This window comes from Engraulis encrasicolus, chromosome 23 (genome assembly GCF_034702125.1).
Source record: "Engraulis encrasicolus isolate BLACKSEA-1 chromosome 23, IST_EnEncr_1.0, whole genome shotgun sequence".
Classification (NCBI taxonomy): Eukaryota; Metazoa; Chordata; class Actinopteri; order Clupeiformes; family Engraulidae; genus Engraulis; species Engraulis encrasicolus.
Genome location: NC_085879.1, coordinates 12613509 through 12638280, shown reverse-complemented (window position 1 = coordinate 12638280; position 24772 = coordinate 12613509). Strand labels below are relative to the sequence as shown.

At 45.1% G+C, this 24772-nt stretch overlaps 1 protein-coding gene across 1 annotated transcript in view; it reads right to left on the bottom strand.

The window, feature by feature from the left end:
* LOC134439467 (protocadherin Fat 4-like) overlaps positions 1-11596 on the bottom strand; it is a 48980-nt gene extending 37384 nt beyond the window's left edge. The window contains 4 exon segments of the mRNA XM_063189362.1: positions 5299-5705; positions 6297-6412; positions 6617-6675; positions 9083-11596. Coding sequence (XP_063045432.1) covers positions 5299-5705; positions 6297-6412; positions 6617-6675; positions 9083-11596 — 3096 coding nt within the window.
* Between the last annotated feature and the right edge of the window lie 13176 nt (positions 11597-24772).

Genomic DNA, 24772 nt, shown 5'->3' with positions numbered 1-24772 from the left:
CAAAATGCACCTAGAGGTATTGCTTCCTGAACTTTATGAGAAAATGGTAAAACTGTGTTTTGAAAAAATAACATGCCTCATACAAGACTGAAAATCACCCCCTAAACATGGGATAACATAGTGAAAGGATACATTTTCAGATTCCTGATACTCAATACAATATTTCAGAGTTGAAAATAGGTCTTTCTGATGCTCCCTGATGCCACAGTATGAAAAGACAAGAGATGATATCGGTGAAAATGGAAAAAAATGTGTCTGAGTAAATGTTTGAAGAGCTGCAGGGAGGGCTATACTTAACCAAAATGTTCTCAAGAGGTGTCGGATGAAAGCTCAGAGTCTCCCCTTCGCAACAATACCACACATAACAAAATTAACCATCCCTATATGTCTTAAACAAGGGCCAGTAGAAAGACAGGCACCCATCTTAAAAACCTTTATTTTTGATGGGGGGGTGTTACTTTAACGGCTGATAACCCTAACTTAGCTGTACTTCCAGAAGGGTTATCATACAAAAATGTTAACTTCAGACATGTATCTTTTCAAAAAATATAAGCAACCTTTGCCCCTCTGAGTGGTACCGACATCTCACCTGGCCCGTGGACTATAGGGCTGCCAATTGAATAGCCCAGGTGTACAGGGACGCCCATTCATCCTATGTAGAATCTGCAACCCACAGGGACGCCCATTCATCCTATGTAGAATCTGCAACCCTCTGATTCATCCAAGGGTCAATTCTTTAAACATTAGGCCACAGCCGTCCAACATTGTATTCCCCTATTACTGTATAATGACCACAGATGTCCAGCATAGATGTCACAGAATTCCATCGAATGGGTGTCATTACCCCAGATGAAGGGCGAGTGCAGATGTGCAAATTATAGCGGATCTGCAGCCAACTTAGCAACAATGCACCAAATGGCAACGTTTATGTCTGAAATGGCACGTGGCCTGCAATTAAACAATTACACACAACAGTGTATCAACTGTATGTGTGACTGCACATCAGGCGTTCTGCCCTCACACTGTCCTTGGACATCACTAACTGTTATTCTTATCTAACACTACAGGGCACAGTGTACATCAATCTTACATAATGTGGCACACTGAAGTGATGTACACAATGTTCCATTAACATTATATATACTGTACTTCCTGAATCATACACTGGAAACGGATAGTGAATATATGAGGATGCTAGTGAAGATGTGGGGTTAGGCCTATATAAAATCATTGGTCCTCCTTATGTAGCCTACGTCGTGCATCGATTTGAAAAGGAAAAAGCTGTCATGTGTGTGGTTCAGGGTTTCTTTTCAGCTTTGAGAATCAAATAAACGTGGTATGCCTGTGAAGATTTCTCATTCATACACGTCATGTTAGGTTGAGGAAAAAAATGTCTTTCAAGAGCTATAAAAAAGGCTTTTAAGACAGACTATCTGTTCTCCTTTTAAGAGCCAGTAAAGACTAAACAACACCAACTCCTAATGTACGAGTGTACAATGTACAACTATAATTGTATTTCATGAAGGCTGTCTGTCAGCAGAGTGATGATCATGCGCTGTGCTGCAAGGCACTTCATTTGAGGTGCAACAACACTTATAAATGTGCTATAAATACAAATATAGCCAACATATCTATCTGAAGGAGCACTAGGCCTACTTCTTGCTTTATGTGCTCTTATACAACTTAGAACAGAAGACAACTCTCTCTCTTTCTCTCCCTCTGTGTAGAGAGAGAGAGAGAGAGAGAGAGAGAGAGAGAGAGAGAGAGAGAGAGAGAGAGAGAGAGAGAGAGAGAGAGAGAGAGAGGTTAGCAAAGATCACGGAGAGGGAGACATAGTGGTTCCGTTAGACTCGCTACAGTAGATGTTCGTCTCTCCCTTGCTGAGCAGAGCTAATGGTAGAGTCTCTCCTTGGGGACAGAACTAACCCAGTTAGAAGCTGAATCTGGTGCAGACACGGCCCGGAGCTGGCCTACCGCCACGGAGCAAGTCCACTGTTGTCAGGGAGGAGGTTAAATGTCAGCGACTGGTGCGTATAGAATGTACTACTGAGTGAACGATAATGTCTTTACATACATTCGACCTGAATTGTTCTCCCCACAGCAATTATTCGGGGATGGACGCCATTGTCTAAAGGGCCTTCCTTCCGCATGGCTTCAGTCGCCCACTGCATCAACTATGATGAGCTTAAACAATTTGCCGCCGCCGTCACCCTCCCCTCTGGTTCAGTGGCCAAGCGGCTGGTGAACTTTAGTGTCTATGAAGTGTGTCGACGCCATGGAGACCCGTTTCCTCATTAACGTCCGTAATCTAAGGGGACACGTGGCAAATCTAATTACCCCTCTCAATTGGCCGATAGTCATCTATTGACATTCTGAACTCATTTCCCGGGGAAATTAAAAGGGAAAGGGCACCGGAGGAAGAGAGGCGTACCGCGCAGATTGCGTCCAGGTGTGGCATTTTGAAGGAGCGACTCAATTCCCTGACGCTTCGTTCGCAGTTTCCCCGTCTTTAATTAAAATGATATTTCCAACAAGGAGTCTCTGTTTGTTCAGTTAATGAACCCAGACAATTCTCAGCGGGCCGAGAAAGGGAATATAAGCAATCTGATTAGCATATGTTAGCATTCGCGGTGCGCGCGCGAGGAAGAAAAGCCTGATTTTGGCACGTTCTTGTTTAGTAGAGAAAGCTCTTCTTGCTGACTTCGTGCACAAGAGTGTGGTAAACAAATTACCGGATTGTATTTTGAAGGAGAATTAGATCAACTCCCGGCAAAAGATAAGTTAACAAGCGTGCGTTGACGCCAAAACAGAACAATGAATATGAACTATAAACAGCTACATAGTAGCCAAAGATTACCCCCCCCCCCCATAACAAGATACCAGCGCTGTTTTGATGTTTGTGGCTAGGCCTACTGCATATTAATTTCATTATACACAAGCGTGGAAGACATATCAGAAAAATAGTTTATTTTCAGAGTTATATACACGATGTATGTTTAGCACACCATGGCCTTCATTGAAGTACTTTGATAATAGGCCTACAAGTACATCAAATGGGCCACTCAACACTTTCATCACGAAGAGACTGGATTTGGATTTCAACAAGATGGTGGAACATTTCTAGTTTTAATCACGTTGTGCAAAACCAAAAGTGATTATTCTGAAGGTGACTCTTTGATTATCCTGTTTTCGCAGGAAGAAAAGCAACTTGGCTGAATTGATTGTCAAAACAATTACTGCAAACAAAAAGTACAAGATGAGGAAGAAGAAAAGTTCACAAGTGAGAGCTGCTTTGACAATCATAAATTAGTAACAGACCATGGAGTGCTGTTTTCACACGATGAACATTATTTGACTGAAGGACATAGACTGACATTCAAATACAAGTCATCCCACAATGTGGCAAATATTCAATACCCCTCTTTTCAGTTATCAGGGCAACAGTGGCAATAGTGGTCTTTAAGATTAAGACATAATATTTAATAGATCAAATACCTCCTCAACATATGTGAGGATGTTTTTTTTTTTTTTTTATTACCGCATGTTTTTAGTACCACATGTGGTCGTGTATAGCAGATGTAGGCCCAAGTTTTTTTCTGACAAGAAATTAGTACAATAAATCATGGATATCTCACAACGAAATGAAGCCTTTACTGATGGTTGATTGGTGCACATACAGTATGCCTTGTCTCTTCCACTAAGTCTGTCTGCTTGCTCAGTGCCTTATTCACAGACATGATGAGACATACACATACAGTACGTTACGTAGAAAAAGAAAGGTGTATGTCACAAATTTTCAACACACTTCTTTCTGGCTCAATGTTCGCTGTGGCACACTGAAATCCACTGTACACACAGGCAGCCTTCTCAATGTGTGTGTGTGTGTGTGTCACACGTGTTCACTTCACAGATGGCTTAATGCAGAGTGATCCGGGGATTGTCTTTGATAATGTCAAGAAGCACTTTCAGTTTTTACACAGAGCTGCTGCTGCTCTTGCTGCTGCGGCTGCTTGGTTTCTGTTTTCTCCCCGAGGGGGTAAGGGGGGGATGTTAGTAGCACACTCCTACTTTCTCACTCAGTCCCAGCCTCCACTGCACCATATCCAGAGGCACAACTAGACATTTAGGGCCCTTGGAGCCAATAATAATAATAATAATAATAATAATAATAATAATAATAATAATAATAATAATAATAAGGGACTCTTGATTCAAAGCTGGGCTCTTTGAAGTCTCCTATAACCTTCCAACCTGGCCAATACCCTCCCCTGCCGATCAGTCCATCTGCCTGTCTGCCAGTCACTCTTCTAGAGGTCATTCTTGGGGACCAACAGGGGTGGGTGCCAATCTGTCTGTCTGACCCAACTTTGTCAGCTAGTTGTTTTTTTTGTAAAGGTCATTGGTGGTGACCTTCAGGGACACATATCTGTCTGTCTTCTCTGGCAAGTCACTCAACTAGTTGTTCTTGTGAAGGTCATAGTCAGTGACCTCCAGGTCTGCCTGTCTGTACATGCCTATTTGCCAATCCATAAAGCTTTCCCCAATGAAATAGCTGATGTTGTAGATGTCATATCTGTCTGCCTGCTTGTTTGTCTGTCTGGCCATGTGAAACTAGCTGTTGTAAAGTTGTTGTGTGTGGTTGTTGTGAAGGTCAAAATTGAACACCTCCAGGATTGACATGTACAGTATCTGACTGTGCGGTTTAATCTGTCACTTTGGACCAAGTCAGTCAGTTGTTTGTCACAGAGGTCATCGGTGCAGGTCTTCATGACTGTCTGTCTGCCCAAATGAAGCCAGTTGTTATGGTGCACGTTGCTGTTTTTGACTTGCCCAATGAAGCTAGTAGTTGCAGTCGTAGGGGTCATTGTTGATCATCTCCACCGGGTGTCTGTCCTTCTGTCCTCGTGAAGGTGGTGTTTTTAAAGGTCACTGTTGGTGACTTCTGGGCGTGGTACATGTCTGTGTCTCTATCCGCCTGTGTGTGTACAGTATACCCACCCCAATAAATCTAGATGTTGAGGTCAGAGGTTTATCACCAACAATATCTCTCTGTCCGTCTTCCCTTCTGTGTCTGTCTGCCCCAATGAAGACAGTTGTTATGATACACGTTGTTGTTGCTGACCCGCCCAATGAAGATAGTTGTTGTAGGTCAGCAGTTTATCACCTTCCCAGTGAGAGACACACAAGCATCTGTCTGACTCTTATCAGCCCCCCTCAATGTAATTGTTGTTGCAGAGGTCGTTGTGGATGACTTGCCCAGTGAGGTTAGTTGTTGTTATAGAGGTCGTTGTTGATGACCTCCGTTGGCGTGGGCGTCTCCTCGCTCCGCTGCTGCTGCTGCAGCTCGTAGTTGAGCCGCCGCTGCTTCTTGCCGAACGTGGAGAAGGAGTTGTGCACCACGTCCAGCTCGTTGGCGCTGCTGCCGCGGTGCACGTGGTGGAGGCTCTGGTGGGGCCGGAGGGTGCACAGGGCCGAGGGCGTGCCCGGGATGTAGACGTTGTGCTGGTAGTCGGGCGGAGGGTGGCCCGGCGGGTGGCCCGGAGGAGGGTGGGGCGACGGCTGGCTCTGCTGCAGGGCGTGCTGCTGGGGCTGGGGGTGTTGGTGAGGCGGGGTGTAGCGCGGCGTCCAGGCCCGGGGCTGTTGCTGTGGTTGGGGCGGTGGTGGTGGCGGAGCTCCGACGACGTTGGGGGGAGACGTCCGGTACTCTGCGGTACTGGTGGTGGTGGAGGTGGTGGTGTTGTGGAGGGTGGTGGCGCAGTGGTCTGCCTTGGGACCTGTTGGGGACGGATAAGGATGGGGAGATAGTTACAGGTTAGACAAATGGCATGGCAATAATTATGATAAAAGTGTTTTAGACAGGTTCAAACAGTTACTCTCACAGTGTATTGTTCAACACTTTGGTATTGAACTCTGGAGTTTGGAGATACTGTAGTCTAGTGTTTCTCAACGGGGGCGGTACAGCCCCCCCAGGGGGCATTGGGGAGGTCTAGGGGGGCGTTGGGAAGGTTATTGCTGAGAGGGGGCAGGGCTTAGTTGCCATTGGGGTGCATTAATGCATGCTATTTTTTAATACTAATACTACAGTGTAGCCTATATTTAATCATCAAATGTGTGTGACCTATTAAATCATTTTAATAATCTTTTTTTTTGTTTCAAGTCAGAGACCTCTTCAATCTTTTTTTGTTATGTTATTTCAACACTGTGCTCATCTTGCATCAATGTAATACTTTAGTTCTGCTAAAATAGATTCAGCGATGTGCAAGAGGAGTCTGGGGAACTCTTCACTTTAGACTTACCCCGCATGTGATTCCCCCAGGTCCAGTACTGGCCTACCATTGGGCTCACAAAGTTTTCTGGGTCAGTCTGCATCGCCTTGCGCATCAGCGTGCCATCCATATTGATAGAATTGTAGCTAGAGAGGAGTAAAAGAGGGAAAAGATGTGGAGGGTCATTCATACATGGTATGCAACTGTGTAGATGAAGAAAAGCACATATAGTGCACTTTTTGGCAAGGACTTGTAATATGAGAGTAAGAACTGTCCAGTGCTGATTTTTCTCTCTCTTTCTCTCTTTTTTTTCTCTAATAGGCTTATGTGATGTGTCATTTGCTGGTTACCTTTTCAGAGATGAAGTCTGATTCTTTGTCAGGGGCCAGTCTGTATTTGGTTGCTTCAGCTGTAAGAAGAAACACAGCAAATGTGAATATGAATTTGTGAATATGAATAAGGCTTATGCAGATGTACAGTCAACTCTTCCAGTTATTTGCAGTGTGGACTAAACCAAGCGGAACCACCTCAAGCCAGGAAAAGAGCAGCGCTTAACAATGCGATCGCCTCCCTGTGGCGAAATTGTCGAATGACATTTGAGCCTGCTTAATAAGACGTAGCGCTCCGCTTGGCATTTTGTTTGCCTTTCATCCGTTCAGAAACATTTGTGTTGGATGCTGGCGCGGGCCTTTTGTGGCGCGCGCGGAGGGCACCGGCTATGGATTCCACGCTCTAATAATTCACTTAAACCGCCGACAAGGAGAGTGCAATGTAAGCTTATTATTAGAATTGTAATTCACACCACCTTCCGAAACCAATTAGAGTACCGCTGGGATGAAACGAGACACGATTTTAATCTTCAAAGGGAGCCGCACAGCAGAGGAAAATTAATAATAAAAAAACGGTTAATTGTGGGGCGGAATCGATTTATTTTAAGTTTTGCATGATTGCAGAATAGCCTGCCATAAGACTCATAAGAACCGCTCGCTTCCCGTGGATTAAAAGAAACTTTGTTCTGCGTCTTCTTGGTGAGAAACACATTCTCTGAACCCTGGAAACCCCGTTCTACCACGCGGGCGGAAATTGACTTACAATTAATTTTGATGTTAGGGCTATGCTGGATTTAATCTTCAAACTCTCAAAGCCATCTATTTTAGTCATGCATGCTGGTTTTTAATGGCATTAGACTGGGGGAACTAGGTTACAATTATTATGTTATTAATTTTTTTCACACAATTTACTAACACTGACTGTTTGGAGATGTGAGTGGTCCGCGCCTTAACAAGTGTATTGTTTAATTCCCTATTCGGAAAGGCCACATAAAGCACATAATATAAAATGTGAGAGTAAATAAAGTAATTATCCAGCGTATCCCCCGCTGATAATCAGAAAATACACCAATTAACATTTTGCGGCCAGACACTTCCATCTAGGATTCCACTAGCACAAAGCCAGCTGAATCTCACCATCTATCTGTCTGACTGGATATCTCTCTCTCTCTCTCTCTCTCTCTCTCTCTCTCTCTCTCTCTCTCTCTCTCTCTCTCTCTCTCTCTCTCTCTCTCTCTCTCTCTCTCTCTCTCTCTCTCTCCCCCCTCGGCGCGCGCGCTGTGTGTGTGTGTGTGTGTGTGTGTGTGTGTGTGTGTGTGTGTGTGTGTGTGTGTGTGTGTGTGTGTGTAACCTAGCTTCTCTCCCTTCCGTGCGTGCATCCCTTCTGTCTTAACACCACCCCTCCCTCTAGCCCCCCCCATCTCTCTCGCCCTCCCTTTATCCCTCCCTCCCTATCCCTCGTTTGAGCGTAAGCCTTCTTCCTTCAGCATCTTCCTCACATTCCGAGGACAACGCGGACGCATCTATAGTCGCAGCACGTCCCAGCCGGCTCTTGCTCTCTACCGTTCTCCCTCCTTAAACGCTCCGACTCCCATTTTTCATCCATAATAGACGGATCCAGCCAGCGTTCGCGCACTATTGTGTGTCGGATAATGGCTCTCTCTCTCTCTCTCTCTCTCTCTCTCTCTCTCTCTCTCTCTCTCTCTCTCTCTCTCTCTCTCTCTCTCTCTCTCTCTCTCTGTCCTTGAGGTTATCGGTTGCTGCTTGGTACCTGTGGTCGCCGCTGGAAATGTCGATTTTATAGCGATTCTTTCACACTCCTACCAGTTCCTGATATATGAATCATGGAGTTAAACAATAATGTCAAGTATAGGCTATCTACCAACCAGCCTCTCTTAAACACATGCAATAACGCGGGGCTGCGCGCACGACCTACAAGTGTTTTGATTCATTTTGACATTGATCAGTTTTGCAATGTGCTGGCGCCCTTGGTTTTGTCCCTCAAGGTGTCCAGCAATCATGTTTTTTGTGTTTCAAAAAAGTAAAAACCCGGCTGAGCTATTGAAACGCTAAATGTCTACCTGAGAAGAATGTGTGTCATTGTATTTCATGTCTAAGACATCTCCGGTGGGGATGTTGCTTTGGAATACTTGATCTCTCTGTTAAAGCGCACTGCTTGCAACAGACAAGGCGCAATTGATTGCCTGTGAGTGTTGATGAGACATTCATTGACTTGACGCTTAATATTTTCAACTTGATCCAAGAGTCTATTATATGCTGTGCGCGGAGAGGAGAGACATGGGGCAGAGGCACCAGCATATACAAAGAGCAATTAACTAAGGCTTTTGGGAATTTAACATCCACCACCTATACTTTCTATAATAAAAAAATACAGTATGACATATTTTACAAAATTGTAATAATGTATATATTATCACTTGAGTTAAATGGGATATTGTTTACCAGCAGACTATCTCAGGTGTTTACCTCACTCGGGGTAGTGGCTCCGTTATTCCGATTTTGGGTGTTCCAGCCCAGGGTATCGGTAGTCGCTTTTGGGTTGGCGTTGTTCCTCGGTGTTTCGGGACTACATGGCTTCAGAAACATAAAGTCGCTTTTGGCAGACTCCGGAGTCAGACATACCTTATAGCAGTACGCCTGAGACATAGTGTTGGTGCTGTTCGCCTCCATGCAGTTCGTGGGCACTTTGGCTCCCGTGGAGATCTGCAGGTTTAAATTGGATTTTTTAAAGACTTCCGTGGGGGGCTCCGGCTCGATGCCACAGCAGGCGGCTCCGACAGCCGAGAGACCGAAGCCGTTGAGCGAGTCGTGATCCTTGTAGCACTTGACAGAGGCGAGCACAATGATGGCTATTAGGAAGATGAGCGAGATGGTGCTCAGTGACACGATTAGATAGAGGGCGAGATTGGACGGAGGCTGGGGGTTTTGGGTGAGGTCGCCAAAATCTGACAGCGACTCTGGCACGTTGTCCACCACTGACAGGATGATGGAGACCGTGGCCGAGAGGGGAGGCTGACCGTTGTCCTTGACCAGAATGACAAGCCGCTGTCGGGTGGCATCTTTCTCAACGAAGCGGCGAATTGTCCTGATTTCGCCCGTGTAAAGGGCAACGCTGAAGAGCCCCGGGTCCGTAGCCTGGAGCACTTGGTAAGACAGGCGCGAGTTCTGCCCGGCGTCAGCGTCTATCGCCGTGATTTTTGCGACAAGGTACCCGGCATCCACTGACCTCGGGACCATCTCCGTAGCCACCGTGCCGTTTTTGGGTAGCGGGGAAATAACAACCGGCGCGTTGTCATTCTGGTCCAGCACGAAAACATTCACGGTCACATTGCTTCGCAGCGGCGGAAAGCCAGCATCCTGTGCCTGAACCCGTATCTGAAAGTTTCGGAGCTGCTCGTAGTCGAAAGAGCGCAGCGCGTAAATGTTGCCGTTGTCTGAGTTGATAGAAACGTAAGTGGACACTGGCATCCCATGGATCTGACCCTCTAGGATAGAATAAGACAGATAGGCGTTCTGATTAGAGTCTGGATCGAAGGCAGTGACCGAGCATATCGAGGCGCCTGGGGCATTGTTCTCGGTTACATAGACAGTGTAGGTCGGCTGAACGAAGCGCGGCGGGTTGTCATTAATGTCAGACACTGTGATGAGGATGTTTTTCTTGGTGGACAGTGGCGGGGATCCCAAGTCCTTCGCCGTCAGTGTGATGTTGTACTCTGCCACATTCTCCCGGTCGAGAAACTCGCTAGTCACCAAAGTGTAGTAGTTCTTAAACGACGAATGCAGCTGGAAGGGCACATTTTTCGGGATCTCGCAGTCCACGTTTCCGTTCTCTCCCGAGTCTCTGTCCATCACGCTGATCACAGCGATCACCGTCCCCGGTGGCGCGTCCTCCTGAACAGGTGTGGACACGGAGGTCAAGATGACCTCGGGAGCATTGTCATTAACATCCATGATATCTACCAACACTTTGCAATGCACGGCCACGGCAGAGGGACCCTTGTCTTTGGCTTGCACGTATAACTCATACACGCTCGCCTTTTCATAGTCCACAATCCCTTTCACCCGAATTTCCCCCGTGTATGAGTCCACATTAAACAATTCCCGCACTTTTAGCGGCGCGTGACCGCTGAAAGAATATGACACCTCGCCGTTTGGACCCTCGTCGAGGTCCGTGGCGTTAAGTTTGAGCACCAGCGTGCCTCTCGGTGCATTCTCAATCAGGCTGACTCGATAAACTGAGCGGTCGAACACCGGGAGGTTGTCATTCGCATCCAGCACCGTCACCGTGATTTTGGCGGTCCCGGAGCGCTCAGGCGAGCCTCCATCCACGGCTGTCAGAACCATATCGTGCGCTTTCCTTTGCTCGCGGTCCAGAGGTGTCTCGAGCACGAGCTCCGCGAATTTGCTGCCGTCGTTGCGCGTCTGGATATCCAGGGCGAAGTGCTCATTCGCACTGAGCTGATACGAGCGCAGAGAGTTGATGCCCACGTCCAAGTCCTGCGCGCTCTCCAACGGAAAGCGGGAACCGGGCGCCGCTGACTCGGTGATCTCCAGATTGAACTCGCTCCACGGAAAACTCGGCGCGTTGTCGTTTACATCCAAAATCTCCACCTCCACGCGATAGAGCTCCAGCGGGTTTTCAATGACCACTTGCAAGTGCAAAAAACAAGTTGGGCTCTGCTCACACAGTTCCTCGCGGTCGATTTTCTCGTTGACAAACAAAATGCCATTTTCTAAGTTGACCTCCAAGTACTGTTTCTTGGCGCCGGAGACTATCCTGAAGCGCCGCGCCGACAGCTTGGCCACGTCTAAACCCAAGTCCTCGGCTATGTTTCCCACGAAAGCCCCGTGTTCTAGCTCCTCCGGAATGGAGTAGCGCATCTGTGCGTGGACCAGCTCCATCGCGCCCGTGCACACCAAAAGGCACAGCGCGCGCAACACAGAATAAGTCCATTGTGTCCTCGAGGATCCCCGGTCCATATTCAGCCGACTCCTCTCCTGTGCACCAAAAATTGCGAGTCCTCACCCTCAGTAGCGCAAAAGGCGCACAGAAAAATGTACTATCCTCATCATTAGTTTCCAACAGAAAAATCTCTGTCTTTCCTCCCTAAAAAAGTAGTTACTGGACTATACGTGCTTTCACAAGAGATGAATAAGGTTAAAACAGGGATTAAGCCAACTTTGTGAAAGTGGGAAGTGAAAAGAGCGCGCTCTCTCGGTTGTGCTCCCCGCGTGGAGCAACGGCAGTGTGTGAGCGGGGAAAGCTCGCGCTTTGATTTTCCAGTGTATTAGACGTTATGAGGAGCCGGGGGAGGCGGGGGCGTCTTCGCACAGCCTCGCATTGGTGGAAGGCGACATGAGAGTTCTGGCTATAATTGCTGTACTGACACTTTTAACCCTTTCCGTCCACTCAGCTCAGTCTCTCTTTTTTTAACCACCACAAGGAAATGCATGGCGGACCGAGACTGACAGCTAATGTGATGACAAATTCGAATTAATGAGAAATTATATTTCTTCAAAGCCCCCCACATCCAAACGCACTGCGATAGGGTTTTTTAATTTCATGCTTATTTCTGTTTCTAAACGTGGTGACTCGGAGCCATTTTAAAAAACACAACTTGGGAGCTTGTAACTCACCCAAGATACAAGTGTACTACAACGGAGAAGACAAGATCACCCCCCAAGTAAATATTTATGTGAGAAATAACTTTGAGCAGATGTTGAGCAACGCCGCGGATTTGTTTGAGATTACGCCCTGGAACTTATTGTTTTCATAAAACAAGTGGTCTGAACTGTGCGCCAAAGCCAGAATAACACATGTTTGCACAAGTGTAATCTTTATTTTCTAGGATAATCCTAGTAATTCTGGATATAAACCACTTATACCCCGAGCACATCCACCATGCATATTCAGAGCAGACAGTCCTCGGCAGGATAAGAAGGGCATTCCAATTACGACTGTGAGCTGGTAGGCAAATAGCAGCACACGCACACACTCTCGAGCATATGCTCCAGGCCGGGTTGTGTGTGTGTGTGTGTGTGTGTGTGTGTGTGTGTGTGTGTGTGTGTGTGTGTGTGTGTGTGTGTGTGTGTGTGTCACAGACAGACAGACAGACAGACAGAGAATGAATGTGTGAGTGTGTGTGTGTCTGTGTGTGTGTGAATGAGTGAGTGTGTGGGGTGTGTGTGTGTGTGTGAATGAGTGAGTGTGTGGGGTGTGTGTGTGTGTCTGTGTGAGAGAGGGGGGGGGGTGTTGTGTGTGCGTGTGCGCGTGCGTGCATGCGCCCGCGCATGCAAGTTTAATAGTGTGTCCACTTTGTGATATGACTGGAATCTCAGTGGAACTTACAAGTTGGTCAGGACATTAAAGATCCATAACATAACCTACTTCTATGCCCCACCACAAAAGCAGAGATTGGCTCACCCCCTAAACATCCACCCCAAAAAAGCTACATAGATAAATAAATAAATAGAGAAAATCCTCAGGTTCAAATGACCAGAAAGTATAATCTTCCGTAGACTTTAAAACCTTAAAGCAGATGGTTAAGCTTCTGCAGAAAATGATTGCATTTCTAAAAAAAAAAAAGAAAGAAAAAAAAAAACAGGCGCTCGGCGGGTTTCTCTCTCTCCTTTTTAATTAACGGACTGGGGGGATTAGCGCACGCCTATCCCGGATCAGCCGTTTCCCCGACTGAATACAAATGTTTCCCCGATAAATAATCCGGTAGCACCCAGCGCGCGACCCCTCCCCGCCAAGAGTTCTCCTCCGTAAGTCTGCATATGCATTAGGTGAGAGTTTCTAGTTTGCCTGTCTCCATCTCAACTGATGATACTGCTCCCTAGACATGGATAGCATCACCCCAATACTGCCCACTCCCCATGTGCCCAGTACACCGACCCCTTCGTCCCCCCTGTAAGTAGGCCTGCTCCCCAGTAAGATACCAAGAGTCTGTATGCATTAGGTGGGGGAACTTGTTTTATAAGATGCAGTAAAGAACATACTGCATGATACCAAGGGTTAGGCTTTGCATTCGGGGTTGTAACAGCTTTTACTAGGCCTGGGATGAATATCATATGAAAGCCCCCCCTCTCAACACACACAATGTAATGGGGAGAGTTAGGTGAGAGTTTTTCTCCATCTCACCGATGATACTGCTCCGTAGGCATGGATACCATCATCCCTTCATGATACTCAAGGTACTGGATTCTGTATTTGGGGACGGCATGACATTAGATGGCAGAACACATGTTACGTAGGGTTAGTTTGCATGCAGGGCCACTGACAGCTTGCACTACACCTGGGACCAAATCATGCCCTCTCAAAACATACAATGTAATGGGCACCCAATTCTGGGCCCCGCCCCTTTCCCTCGACCCGGGGCAACTAACCCACCCATTTGGCGGGCCTTCGGGTTTGCGTAGGCAAGGGAGGAGGGGAATTTCCCCGGCTTAACCAGCTTCAAACCCAGGGTACCAAACTAGAGCTCGGACCACACGTTACCAAAGAACCAGGCTCGTTGGCGTGACAGTCAGAGTTGACCCACACAACCCTAATGATGGTTACCACTGCCTTCTCTTTCAGGAAGCACACCTTTGCTCTTCACAAACTCGGGCTGTGGCTCACATAGTTGCCCACCATATTTCTTCCACCCTGCCCCGCATGCCATGCTTCTCCTGTCACGGGCTCCAAACCCATCATTGGGGTCCCTTGTATGGCTCACACAATGGGTGCACTCCCATGACTCACACCTAGCACCTACTGTAACTTCGAAACCGTGCCTTTAGGGTACCAAACTGGGATTCTGACCACTGTTCTTATCTCACCTGGATGTGAGTGTAGGGCAGTGCTTCCCAAATCTTACTGGGACCCCTTTTGGATCTACATCATGTTTCTCCGACCAAACATCATATTCCATACGCAAAACGTTTTTTTTTTGTCCACTAATGTGCTAAATTTGTCATCAATGATATACAGTCTATATTATTTCATTTTAAAGGTTTTATTCAAGTATTCCCTTCTTTACACGAGGCCCCTGCAGGACTTCCACGTCCCTCCTAGGGGTCCCGGCCCCCAGTTTAGGAACCAAGTTCAGGGTCAGGGTTTGGGGTGGTCCATCACTTATGTGTATTTGTCGTAATATCCCCCTTTCTGTTGGAGTTTTCCTTAGGGACATATTAATCCAAACACCGACCTATGTACCTATGGTACCTATGGCAAAGCATGGGGAAAGTTCACCCTTCTTTTATGCTTTTATTTATTTCAAAAATAATCCTAGAGCGCCATCTGGTGGATTTGAAGTCACAGCTGAAAGTAGAGTAGAATAGAGTACTTAGTACTAATCCTGAAGGAAATCAAGGTGTCTGTCATCTTACATGAACACACAAATAGGCCTACAAAAAATACACAAAGGCCTAACACACATTGTACATTGCAGTAAACATATAGCACACATTTGAGAACAAGAACAACAATCAACCTTATAGCAAAAAAGTTAGAGATACTCGGGGCAGTACAAGTCCTGGATGATTGTCCTGTGTTAAGGGGGGAAAAATGTACATAAGACGTTGGGTCTGAAAATGTTCCACAATTTATTTTGAGCTAATTCCAGTATTCTGGTGTTAGGATTGGGGTTTATCTATCCTACAGTCTATGGGTTATTGCCATTCATTTAAGGCATCATCCAAACTCTGATAAGGCTGAATTAGATTTATATTCACCCATTATTACCCTATTCTTTCTGGGAAACTTCCTGGTTGCTGGTTGTTTTGGGTAAATGCTGTTTTTGATCAATTTAAGATGAATGAATTAACAAGGTGTGCCTGTGCTTCGTTCGGGATTCGAACGCGCAGTTCATAGATCAGACTACGACCGTCAAAATGGTTTAGTCCTGAACTACTGAACTTAAGACATTGTTGCTCTCAGTGGTGGGTAGGCTATTTATCATTATGCTTCCTTGCGTCATCTGACAAAGTCCGTAAGTTAAGTGTCTTAGCCCATACGTAGGCCTATCATTACAAGGTTACATTCCAGTGGTGTAGTCTACTTTTTATGGTGGGTATACTGTATATTTGAGCATTTTTTGAAGTGGGTATACTGTAGGCTATATATTTGTGCCATTCAAAACAATGGATCAATCAATTTTAAGTGGGTAAACTGAAATCCCTGAAATTTAGAAGTGGGTATACTCCGTATGCCCGCGTTCTACTTAGACTACACATTCAATCACAAAACACAGCGCAAGGCTGATTTAGATCTACTTGCAGTAGCGAATTAGCCTACCTGCATTGGAAGACCGGTCTCTTTCTTTTTCAATAGGCCTATAAAAATGTGTGTAAGCACAATTGGGAAAAACTGTGCCTTGGCCGAGAGAGAGGGGGAGCGATGAAGACCTGGACAGAGGAGCGAGGGAGGGATAAAAGAGATGAGGATGACAGAACACATGCTGTAAGACTGTAGCCAGGACTTTTGAAAACTAGGGAGGTTTGCTGGGCCACCTCAAATTGGGCCTATTAACTGTTTGTTTTCTGATAGATCTGCACATATACTTGAAAGACCAGATGCTGAACACTTAGCCTTGTTGTCCTTTCCCCCCAAAAGAGTTAACCCTTGTGAGGTGTTCGTGTTTTGGTTACATACAAGGTGTTCAGGTCAATTTCACCCGGGCATATAGAAAATTAATGAAAAATGAAACAAAATCAAAGTTTATATTCAACCTCATGTTCCCCTCAACATGCCTGTGAATTTCAGTTTATTTATGTTTTTGAGAGTGGGAGAGAGCAAGATAAGGAGAGAAAGAGAGTAAACTCAATCCAAGCTCTCGGATTGAACCACTAGTGCTCTCATCTCGCTAAATTGAAACATTGATGCACAACTGAGGAACCAAACTATCTGCACTCCTTTCCCCACATACTTTACCCTCTGCCTTATCTACTCAACATGTGATCACTGTTGAAACGGTTTAGAAAAAATAAAAAATAAAATAAAAACGCTGGACAGCGCCCGGGGTTTGAACTCCGTCCGGTAAACCGGCCATGAATTGTAGATCCGTTTTGATTGGAGAAGTAACCCCTGAGCTAGCCAGCGCAATACGCCAAAGGCAAACATGATGAATTTGTTCCTAAAATTGTTCTACGTCATAGGCCAAAGTCCCTGTGTGAAGGAAAACAGGCTGAGACAGGTAGGCTTACCTGCCTGCACACCACGGTGTGAGAGCTGCGTTTTTTGCTAGTATTCTTGGGCCAGGGTATGGTTTTCGGTTTCCTTTTTCATGTAGCCTAATTAATGCTCTTTTCTCTGTCCCACTTTTGTATATTCCTTGACTTTTCAATTCTAAACATGTAGGCCTAAAGGATATTTTAGTGGGATATTACATGATCTTGGTGCTCCACCTGCTGGTAGAGTTGGGGTATTTTTCACAACACTCTTGGTAGTTTCTATTCATCAAGGACTAATAAGTTAAATGATCACTTTCAAATGGTAAAATATTGTATTTAGATAAGCACGTCACTACGCTCAGATAATCTGCTCATCTCCAGAAACGTCGCCTACTGCATCAAGCACACGATTACATTAGATCACAAACTCCGTGCGAGGCTTATGGACTTGCGTTCGGGTCGAACAGAACAATTCTAATGAACTTTGGCAATGTCCCTCACCAAAGAAAGAAAAGAGAAAGAAAACGCTGGACAGCGCCCGAGGTTCGATCTCGTGGCCAACGGTAGCCGCAGCCATTTGAGATAGCAAGTTTCATGTGTTGAAGAGAAGTAACCCCTGAGCTAGCCAACGCGGAAGTCACAAGGAGAAATGTTGTTCTATACTTGTCAACCTCTACGTCACATTTGTGGACAAATGGCCCAGACCTAAGGACACTACGAGGGCCGTGTTTTTTTTAGCAGGAGGAAGGGAGCCATCCGTGTAGCCTATTAACCCCCCCAAAGAAATAAAGAAGAAACGTTAGACAGCGCCCTACGTTACACTTTTCATAGCCTAGAAACAATAGCAAAAAAGCAAGCAGGAAAAGGGCTCCATCCTGACTTAACCAACTTACACGTAATGTCAACTTGGAAACATAGCCTACTTTTTTGTTTGTTTGTTCTTTTGTTTTCGAAATATTATTTCTCTGAGGTGTTCGATTGAAAAAACAAAAAAAACAAAAAAATGTCTACCTGGACAAAACCAGTAGGCTAGGCAAATGTATGCTTATAAATCTGAATTAGATTTTATGGTGGGCACTTATTGTGCACTAATTATTATTGAGCATTTATTGTGTGGTCTTTGTGCGCCATCTGCTGGTAGTTTGGAGAAAATGTTACAGAAACTTGAGCTAGGTCTATTGAAGACATGTAAAATATGGTTATTACCCATAAACAAAATTCTTTAGTTGTTTATAGAAATTCAACCAAACTGTCATTTTGAACCTCTTCACGTAGGCTTATGTAACCTTCACCAAAATAGTAATGGTCAAGTCTTAAGGCACTCTGCTCTAGGTGATGTCATGATGATGATGATGTAAATGCTATTTTATTGTCGACAGTCCCTGGTACCAGGGCAGGAATTTCGCGAGGACCATGAGGGTCATGGCCCTCGTGCCCTCCCACTTTGGCCTTGTGCCCTTGAAAAAATATCTGCCACAAGGCCACAGTGGCCTTGATGTGCTCTCTAATGCCCTCTTAAATGGCCTTGCCCCTAAAATGACGAAATTCCAGGCAAAGTATGCTGCAACATGTAACATTATGTATCTGAATTCTGGGTTACAGAATGTACAATGTAAGTCCATGTTGATACACAGGGCTCTAAATTATGTAAGATCAGCCAACTGGTCAAATGCTGGTGAAAAAAAAGTCTGGCCGGTAGAAAAGCCACTAGACTAGCCACTTTTACTTTACTGATGGCAAGTGCATGTTTGGCTATTGAGATTAACCTCTACTAGCCATATTTGGCTAGTTAATTTATTGATTTAGAAATTAAAAGTTAATTCATAGCCCAGTTGATACATGTAGTTACACTAAAAAAGACACCATAACCTAATGTCAGTCTACCTATAGCCTACACTTGCTTTTACTGTAACATTGTTGAGTTGAAATGCCTCCCTATTTCCTGGGTTCCCGATTTTTCTGGAGATCAGAAACAATAACAAGTTGCAATATATACAATAATAATACAATAACAAGTTGCTCCCAGCCTGACTAGAAGCAACACTGAAGGTGTCGCGTCACTAGCCAGGCACAGCCTGACAGCTTGCACATCAGCTTTGCCAGTATGAGTTGCTGCCCTGAGCTTTGCGGTCGTGATACACAATACAAAGCGGAGTATCAGTTCAACATAGAGAGTCAATACCATCTTCTACAGTGTATTTGGTCCCAGTGTACTCCATAAGTGTTCAATTAACACTGCAGTGTACTCAGGCTAAGTTGCATGGGGGATATGTAGAATTGAAGAGACTCATGACTCAGTACTTTTTTTTTTTTCCTCAGATTTGTTTTTGTATTTTTCAACTTTATTTGATAGGACAGTGTGGGTGGACAGAAAGCAAATTGGGAGAGAGACGGGGAGGGGTCGGCAAAGGACCCGGGTCAGCCGCATGTCAGGCGAATGCCCTACCGGTTGGGCACGACAGGGCCAATCAGTATTCCATTTCATGAATTTGCACATCTCGTTGGGGGTATAACTCAGTTATTGGGGTTGGATACTTTGCGCAAGATGCTTTGCTCCAGGTTTCAGAAAGAATTCATGAGGACAATGTTTTCTTATTGGGAATGAACACTTGCTCAACCCCTATGAGATGCTTGGGTATGTGGCCGCTGTTTTCAGTTTTCAAGAAACATATTATGTATTATTATTTCTTCACAATGAGATTCATCGCCTTTGAATCAATTTCTGTGAGGAACATGAATCAGGAAAAAAATAGTAATCCCCCTGCTTGAGCCACACATCTTGCTCTGGACATCTTTGCATGGCCGCCGAATGGGTGTTTTTGACTGAATGTATAAGGCATTGAACGTAAAGTATGTACTCAGCCAACTATAGGAATGTTGTGCTATAGAAATCCGGTCCCAATTACCATTCATTTTTTATTTTTGCCTTTACAGTAATTGAACCCTTAACCTCCCACAGCCCCAAAACCAACTCTCCTACCATCATGCCCCTATGTACCGTCTGTGTGATCAATTGGCTCGAATTTGGCTTGTGTGAAAGCCAACTGCAAAGGAAATTGCAGGCAAAATGAGACCAGATGAGAAGGCAGCAGCACTTGAAATGATTTTACACTTCTAATACCAGACACTGCAGCCAGACCTTGACTGAAAGTAGCCTTAATATATCTTTGGGGATTTTATTTACTGCTCTGTCTATTGATTCTTTTTTTTGTATTTGCTGTTCTTATCCTTGAAATAAATCGTTTTCACTTTATACGATTTATCTCTACCAGCTGGGTTCAGTTTGAGTTCATACCAAATAGATTTTTTTTTTATGTCGAGCCAGACACATATCTGAATACTTAGACCTTGAAAAGTTGGGAACTTGCTGATACATAAAAACTAACTTACGAACTAACCAAAAAGTCTGTACATAGATGTCTGTGAACAATTTGCAACATTAAAAAATACGTTTTCAGAGGTTTGTGGACCCAAACCTCACCAAGCACATTTCCATTCATTTCTTACTTTTGGTCAAGAGGGGGCGCCAGAGACCACATCATTTTCAATTTCACATGTTTTCTATGCGTGTCTTATAGTTATTGGACTACCAACAGTTTGCTAATGTATGAAGATGACTAAGAAATGTCAGTCTGACAGCATCACATGACACATGAGTGATTGACAGTCTCATTGGCTGTTATTAAAGTGAGCTGCATGCAATGTGCGGTTGTTGTGGTGGTGAAATCCCTTGTTGGCTCACCAACATTACAGTAACTTCCATTTGAAGAGAAACTCACTGACTTGATAGCAAATGGCATTTGCTTAATATCTAACCCTCCCCCCCAATCCAAGCCCCCTACAATCAGCCTGCCTTTGCAAAATTCACCTGCATGCAAAGTGGAACACCAGGCAAATATGTGTTGGACATTCTACTGCCTTGCTAACTTGTGTGTGTGTGTGTGTGTGTGTGTGTGTGTGTGTGTGTGTGTGTGTGTGTGTGTGTGTGTGTGTGTGTGTGTGTGTGTGTGTGTGTGTGTGTGTGTGTGTGGCCAGGCGTGTGCATGAACAGTCTCTGTGGGGGGATAACCTCTGATTGCTGCAGCAGATGTTGAGAGAAGAGAAGGGGAGAGGAGAGCGAGGGAAGAGAGGAGCAGATGGAATGAGAGAGAAGAAGAGAAGAGAAGAGAAGAGAAGAGGGGAGGGGAGAGGGAATGAGACGAGAAGAGAAGAGAAGAGAAGAGAAGAGAAGAGAAGAGAAGAGAAGAGAAGAGAAGAGAAGAATGGGTGAGAAGAGGAGAGAGGAGAAGGAATGAGAAGAGAAGAAGAGAGTGAGAGAAAAGACAAGGAGGGAAGAAGAGAGAGAGTGTGTGAGAGAGAGAGTAAGAGAGAGAGAACCAGTGCATGTGTGTGTGTGTGTGTGTGTGTGTGTGTGTGTGTGTGTGTGTGTGTGTGTGTGTGTGTGTGTGTGTGTGTGTGTGTGTGTGTGTGTGTGTGTGTGTGTGTGTGTGTGTGTGTGTTGAAGACCCCCCACCCCCCACTGCAACTGGCAGACTGGAAACGTGTTAATAGGAAAAGATGAGAGATGGACAGAGATGAGCAGAGAGAGAGAGAGAGAGAGAGAGAGAGAAACGAAGACAGAGGAGGGAGCGAGGGAGGGAGAAAAGAGATTAGGATGACAGAACACGTGCTGTAAGTAAGGCTGTAGCCAGGACTTTTGAAAACTAGGGAGGTCCGAAAGAATGTTCAACATATTCACATGGGGTGGGAGTGAATTGCTCTTATCGCTGAAAGAGATCTAGGCCTATTGCTGAAATGACTTTTAATGGTGTTTGAACAGAAAATCAGCGGCTCTGAAAGTGGAAAAAAGTCGTGTATTTGGCAGGAGGGGCCCAGTCTCACAGAAATGCTTTACTTTATTGGACAAAGAGTACAATACAGTGCAGTTTAACTGAATCAAACATGTCAAACGTTACTGTAATGCAACAGTTATTAATGACAAACACACTGGCACATGTTCACTTGTTTTCATAATTTTGACTGCTTCAATAATCTTATAAACGTAATAAATGTAATGAACGTAAATAAACATATTCTTGCACAGCTGTTGACATTCCAGTTCAATAATTCGCTGACATGTTTACTCTCAACTCTTCAAAGGTATCAACTCAGTGGCCCCACAAGTGGCTGCAGACGTGAACACAGAATTGTAGCTGGACATAGATGTGAAAGATGTGAAGATGTGTGTGTGTGTGTGTGTGTGTGTGTGTGTGTGTGTGTGTGTGTGTGTGTGTGTGTGTGTGTGTGTGTGTGTGTGTGTGTGTGTGTGTGTGTGTCAACAAAGTGTCACCGTGCTGCGAGTCATCAGGGTCTCACCACAATGCACTGGAAACTGTATGGTTATTTTGCTGTTGTTACTAAAAACAAACAGTCATTACCCTGAAATAACTATGAATTAACTATGAAATTAACATGAAATGACCACCTTATTAGCGATCCGTAAAGTAAAGTGTTACCGAAAAAACACATTTCCCATCAAACACAGCTGACTTCACTGAGTATCCTGTAGACCAGTGTACGTGTCTGAGGATCAGCTGATTCTGCACTGGCTAGATCATATTTGTGTTGGGTGACTTGGGTTCTTTTTAGATATCTAGTGTTTTTCAGCAACACAGTCTATCTAACTCATTAGGTTCAGTGGAAACACAAAATTTTCTTTTGACACCTCTAACACAGAGAGAGAGATACAGTACTTGACACTACGGCCTACTTCACACTCTGTAGATCAGGGGTCGGGAACCTATGGCTCGCGAGCCACATGTGGCTCTTTTGGGAACTGCATGTGGCTCTCGGACAAACCTGTCATTTGTTTACTCAATAAGCCATGAATAATTTTGTTACGGCACTAAATTAAAAATGGACCTACTGAAATCGAAAAGTTAAGATAATATTCAAAATATAAAGTATGATCGCGCATTTAATCCATCCCAGGTCCGATCAGCTGAGCCAAGCACAGGCCTTCGACGAAGGCTACTGTACAGATATGAAAAACGCGTTTTTTTTATTGGACAATGCCGTGCCAGCGCTGGGTCGTGTCGTGTGAGATAACATTCCATCCGTAATGCTTTACCTAAAGTTCAGCTGGCTAACGGTTGTATCCAAAACAAAGAAACTGTTCACGACCGTGCCATTATGATGGCAAATCAAGTGGAGGAAACGCAAGTGAGGGATATAAATGCAGCGCTGTAATTCTCTCTCGATTACAGGAAGAACTTTTGCTGAATCAACTGACGTAAGTCTTTCCCAGTTTAGTGTGATTGCGAGATAACTGGTGCCACAATGCGAAGGCAAACGTAGGGTTGCCATTCGTCCCTTGAAATACGGAATCGCCCTGTAGCCTATTTGGCGGTTAAATCATGCGTTCTGTATTGGGGACGCATGTCGGTAAGGGACGCGCTTTGTAGGGCATTTTCGCGAATTACTAAAAATAGACATGTCAGCCACATATAAACTGTAAAATGTTAACTATGTCAGCGCGACCAAGAAGAGCATCCTGTCTTGAAGTTCTCTCTCCCTCCCTCCTCCCTCCTCATGCACCTTCCCTGTGTCTGTCTGATGGCTAGAATAGAAGCACCTCCGTCATTCTCATTGCTCATTGGCAACTCCGATGCATAAAAGATAGAAACTAAAGGTAATGCATGCGCGTGGCTTCTTAAATGCACATCAGCACATCTACAAGTAGTTTTAGTTCTTCTTTCGTTAGCTCTCCCTTCTTGTCCCCAATGCAAGCGTTACTTTTATTCCCTTCTGTGCATGACAATTAGCATTAGAAATAATGGCGAAAATGGTATGGCTCTCACAAAAAATATTTTTTTAAAAATGGGCGTTTATGGCTCTCTCCACCAAAAAGGTTCCCGACCCCTGCTATAGATTCTGCATTTATACTGCATTTGAAAGACAGGGTGGGTGCTGAATGTTTAGTTACCTTTCCAAAAAGAGTAATTAAAAAAAGAAATTAAAAACGCTGGACAGCGCCCGAGGTTGGAACTCGCGTCCGGTAAACCGGCCATGAAATGTTTCGATTGGAGAAGTAACCCCTGAGCTAGCCAGCGCAATGCTGTAGCGGCAAACATGATAAACTTGTCCTTGTAAAGGTCTACGTCACAGGCCAGAGTCCAAGTGTGAAGAAAAACAGGGCGGAGACAGACATGCTACTTATTACTCAACAGTGTAATTCAATTTCAATTTGTCACAGGTGTAGCAAAGACCTAGTGGAGGCGAGAGGGATAGGGAGGGTGAAAGTGCGCGCACGTGTGTGTGTGTGTGTGTGTGTGTGTGTGTGTGTGTGTGTGTGTGTGTGTGTGTGTGTGTGTGTGTGTGTGTGTGTGTGTGTGTGTGTGTGTGCGTGCACGTGTGTCTGCATGCGTGCATTATGTGTATGTGTGCTCACTCGCTGGTGAGAACATGGATTGACACTGTCAGTGAACAGAGAACGAGGGAGAGCAACACCAACTCATGTTGCTCTCTAGTCTGCACACAGACACACACACACACACACTGACCCAGACAGAGAGAAGGTGAAAGGGGCCACAAGGGAGACATTCAGCAGAGAAGAACAAAGACACATGAGAAACTGTGTGTGTGCGCGTGCATGCACGTGTGTGTGTACTGCACCAATCTACCTTCGTGAGGCCACTGCTATTGGAGCACACCCACATGCTGGGGCCCTCACGCCATATATGGCCCAAGTCCTGGACCCCACATGTTTTGACCCTTTTTGCTGAGGTAGTTTTGTTGTTACTGGTAACAATGTAAAAACAGTTCCTCACTGACAGGTTAGGGTTAGGGATCATTTTGGTCTGGGTACAGTTTACCATTCTTTAGCTATACTATTGTTAGGGTTAATATGAATGGAAGGGCCCCACAAGGATAGGAAGGGCCCCACAAGGGTTGGGCTGTGTGTGCGTGCGAGTGCGTGAGACACACACAGAAAGACAGAGAGAGAGAGAGAGAGAGAGAGAG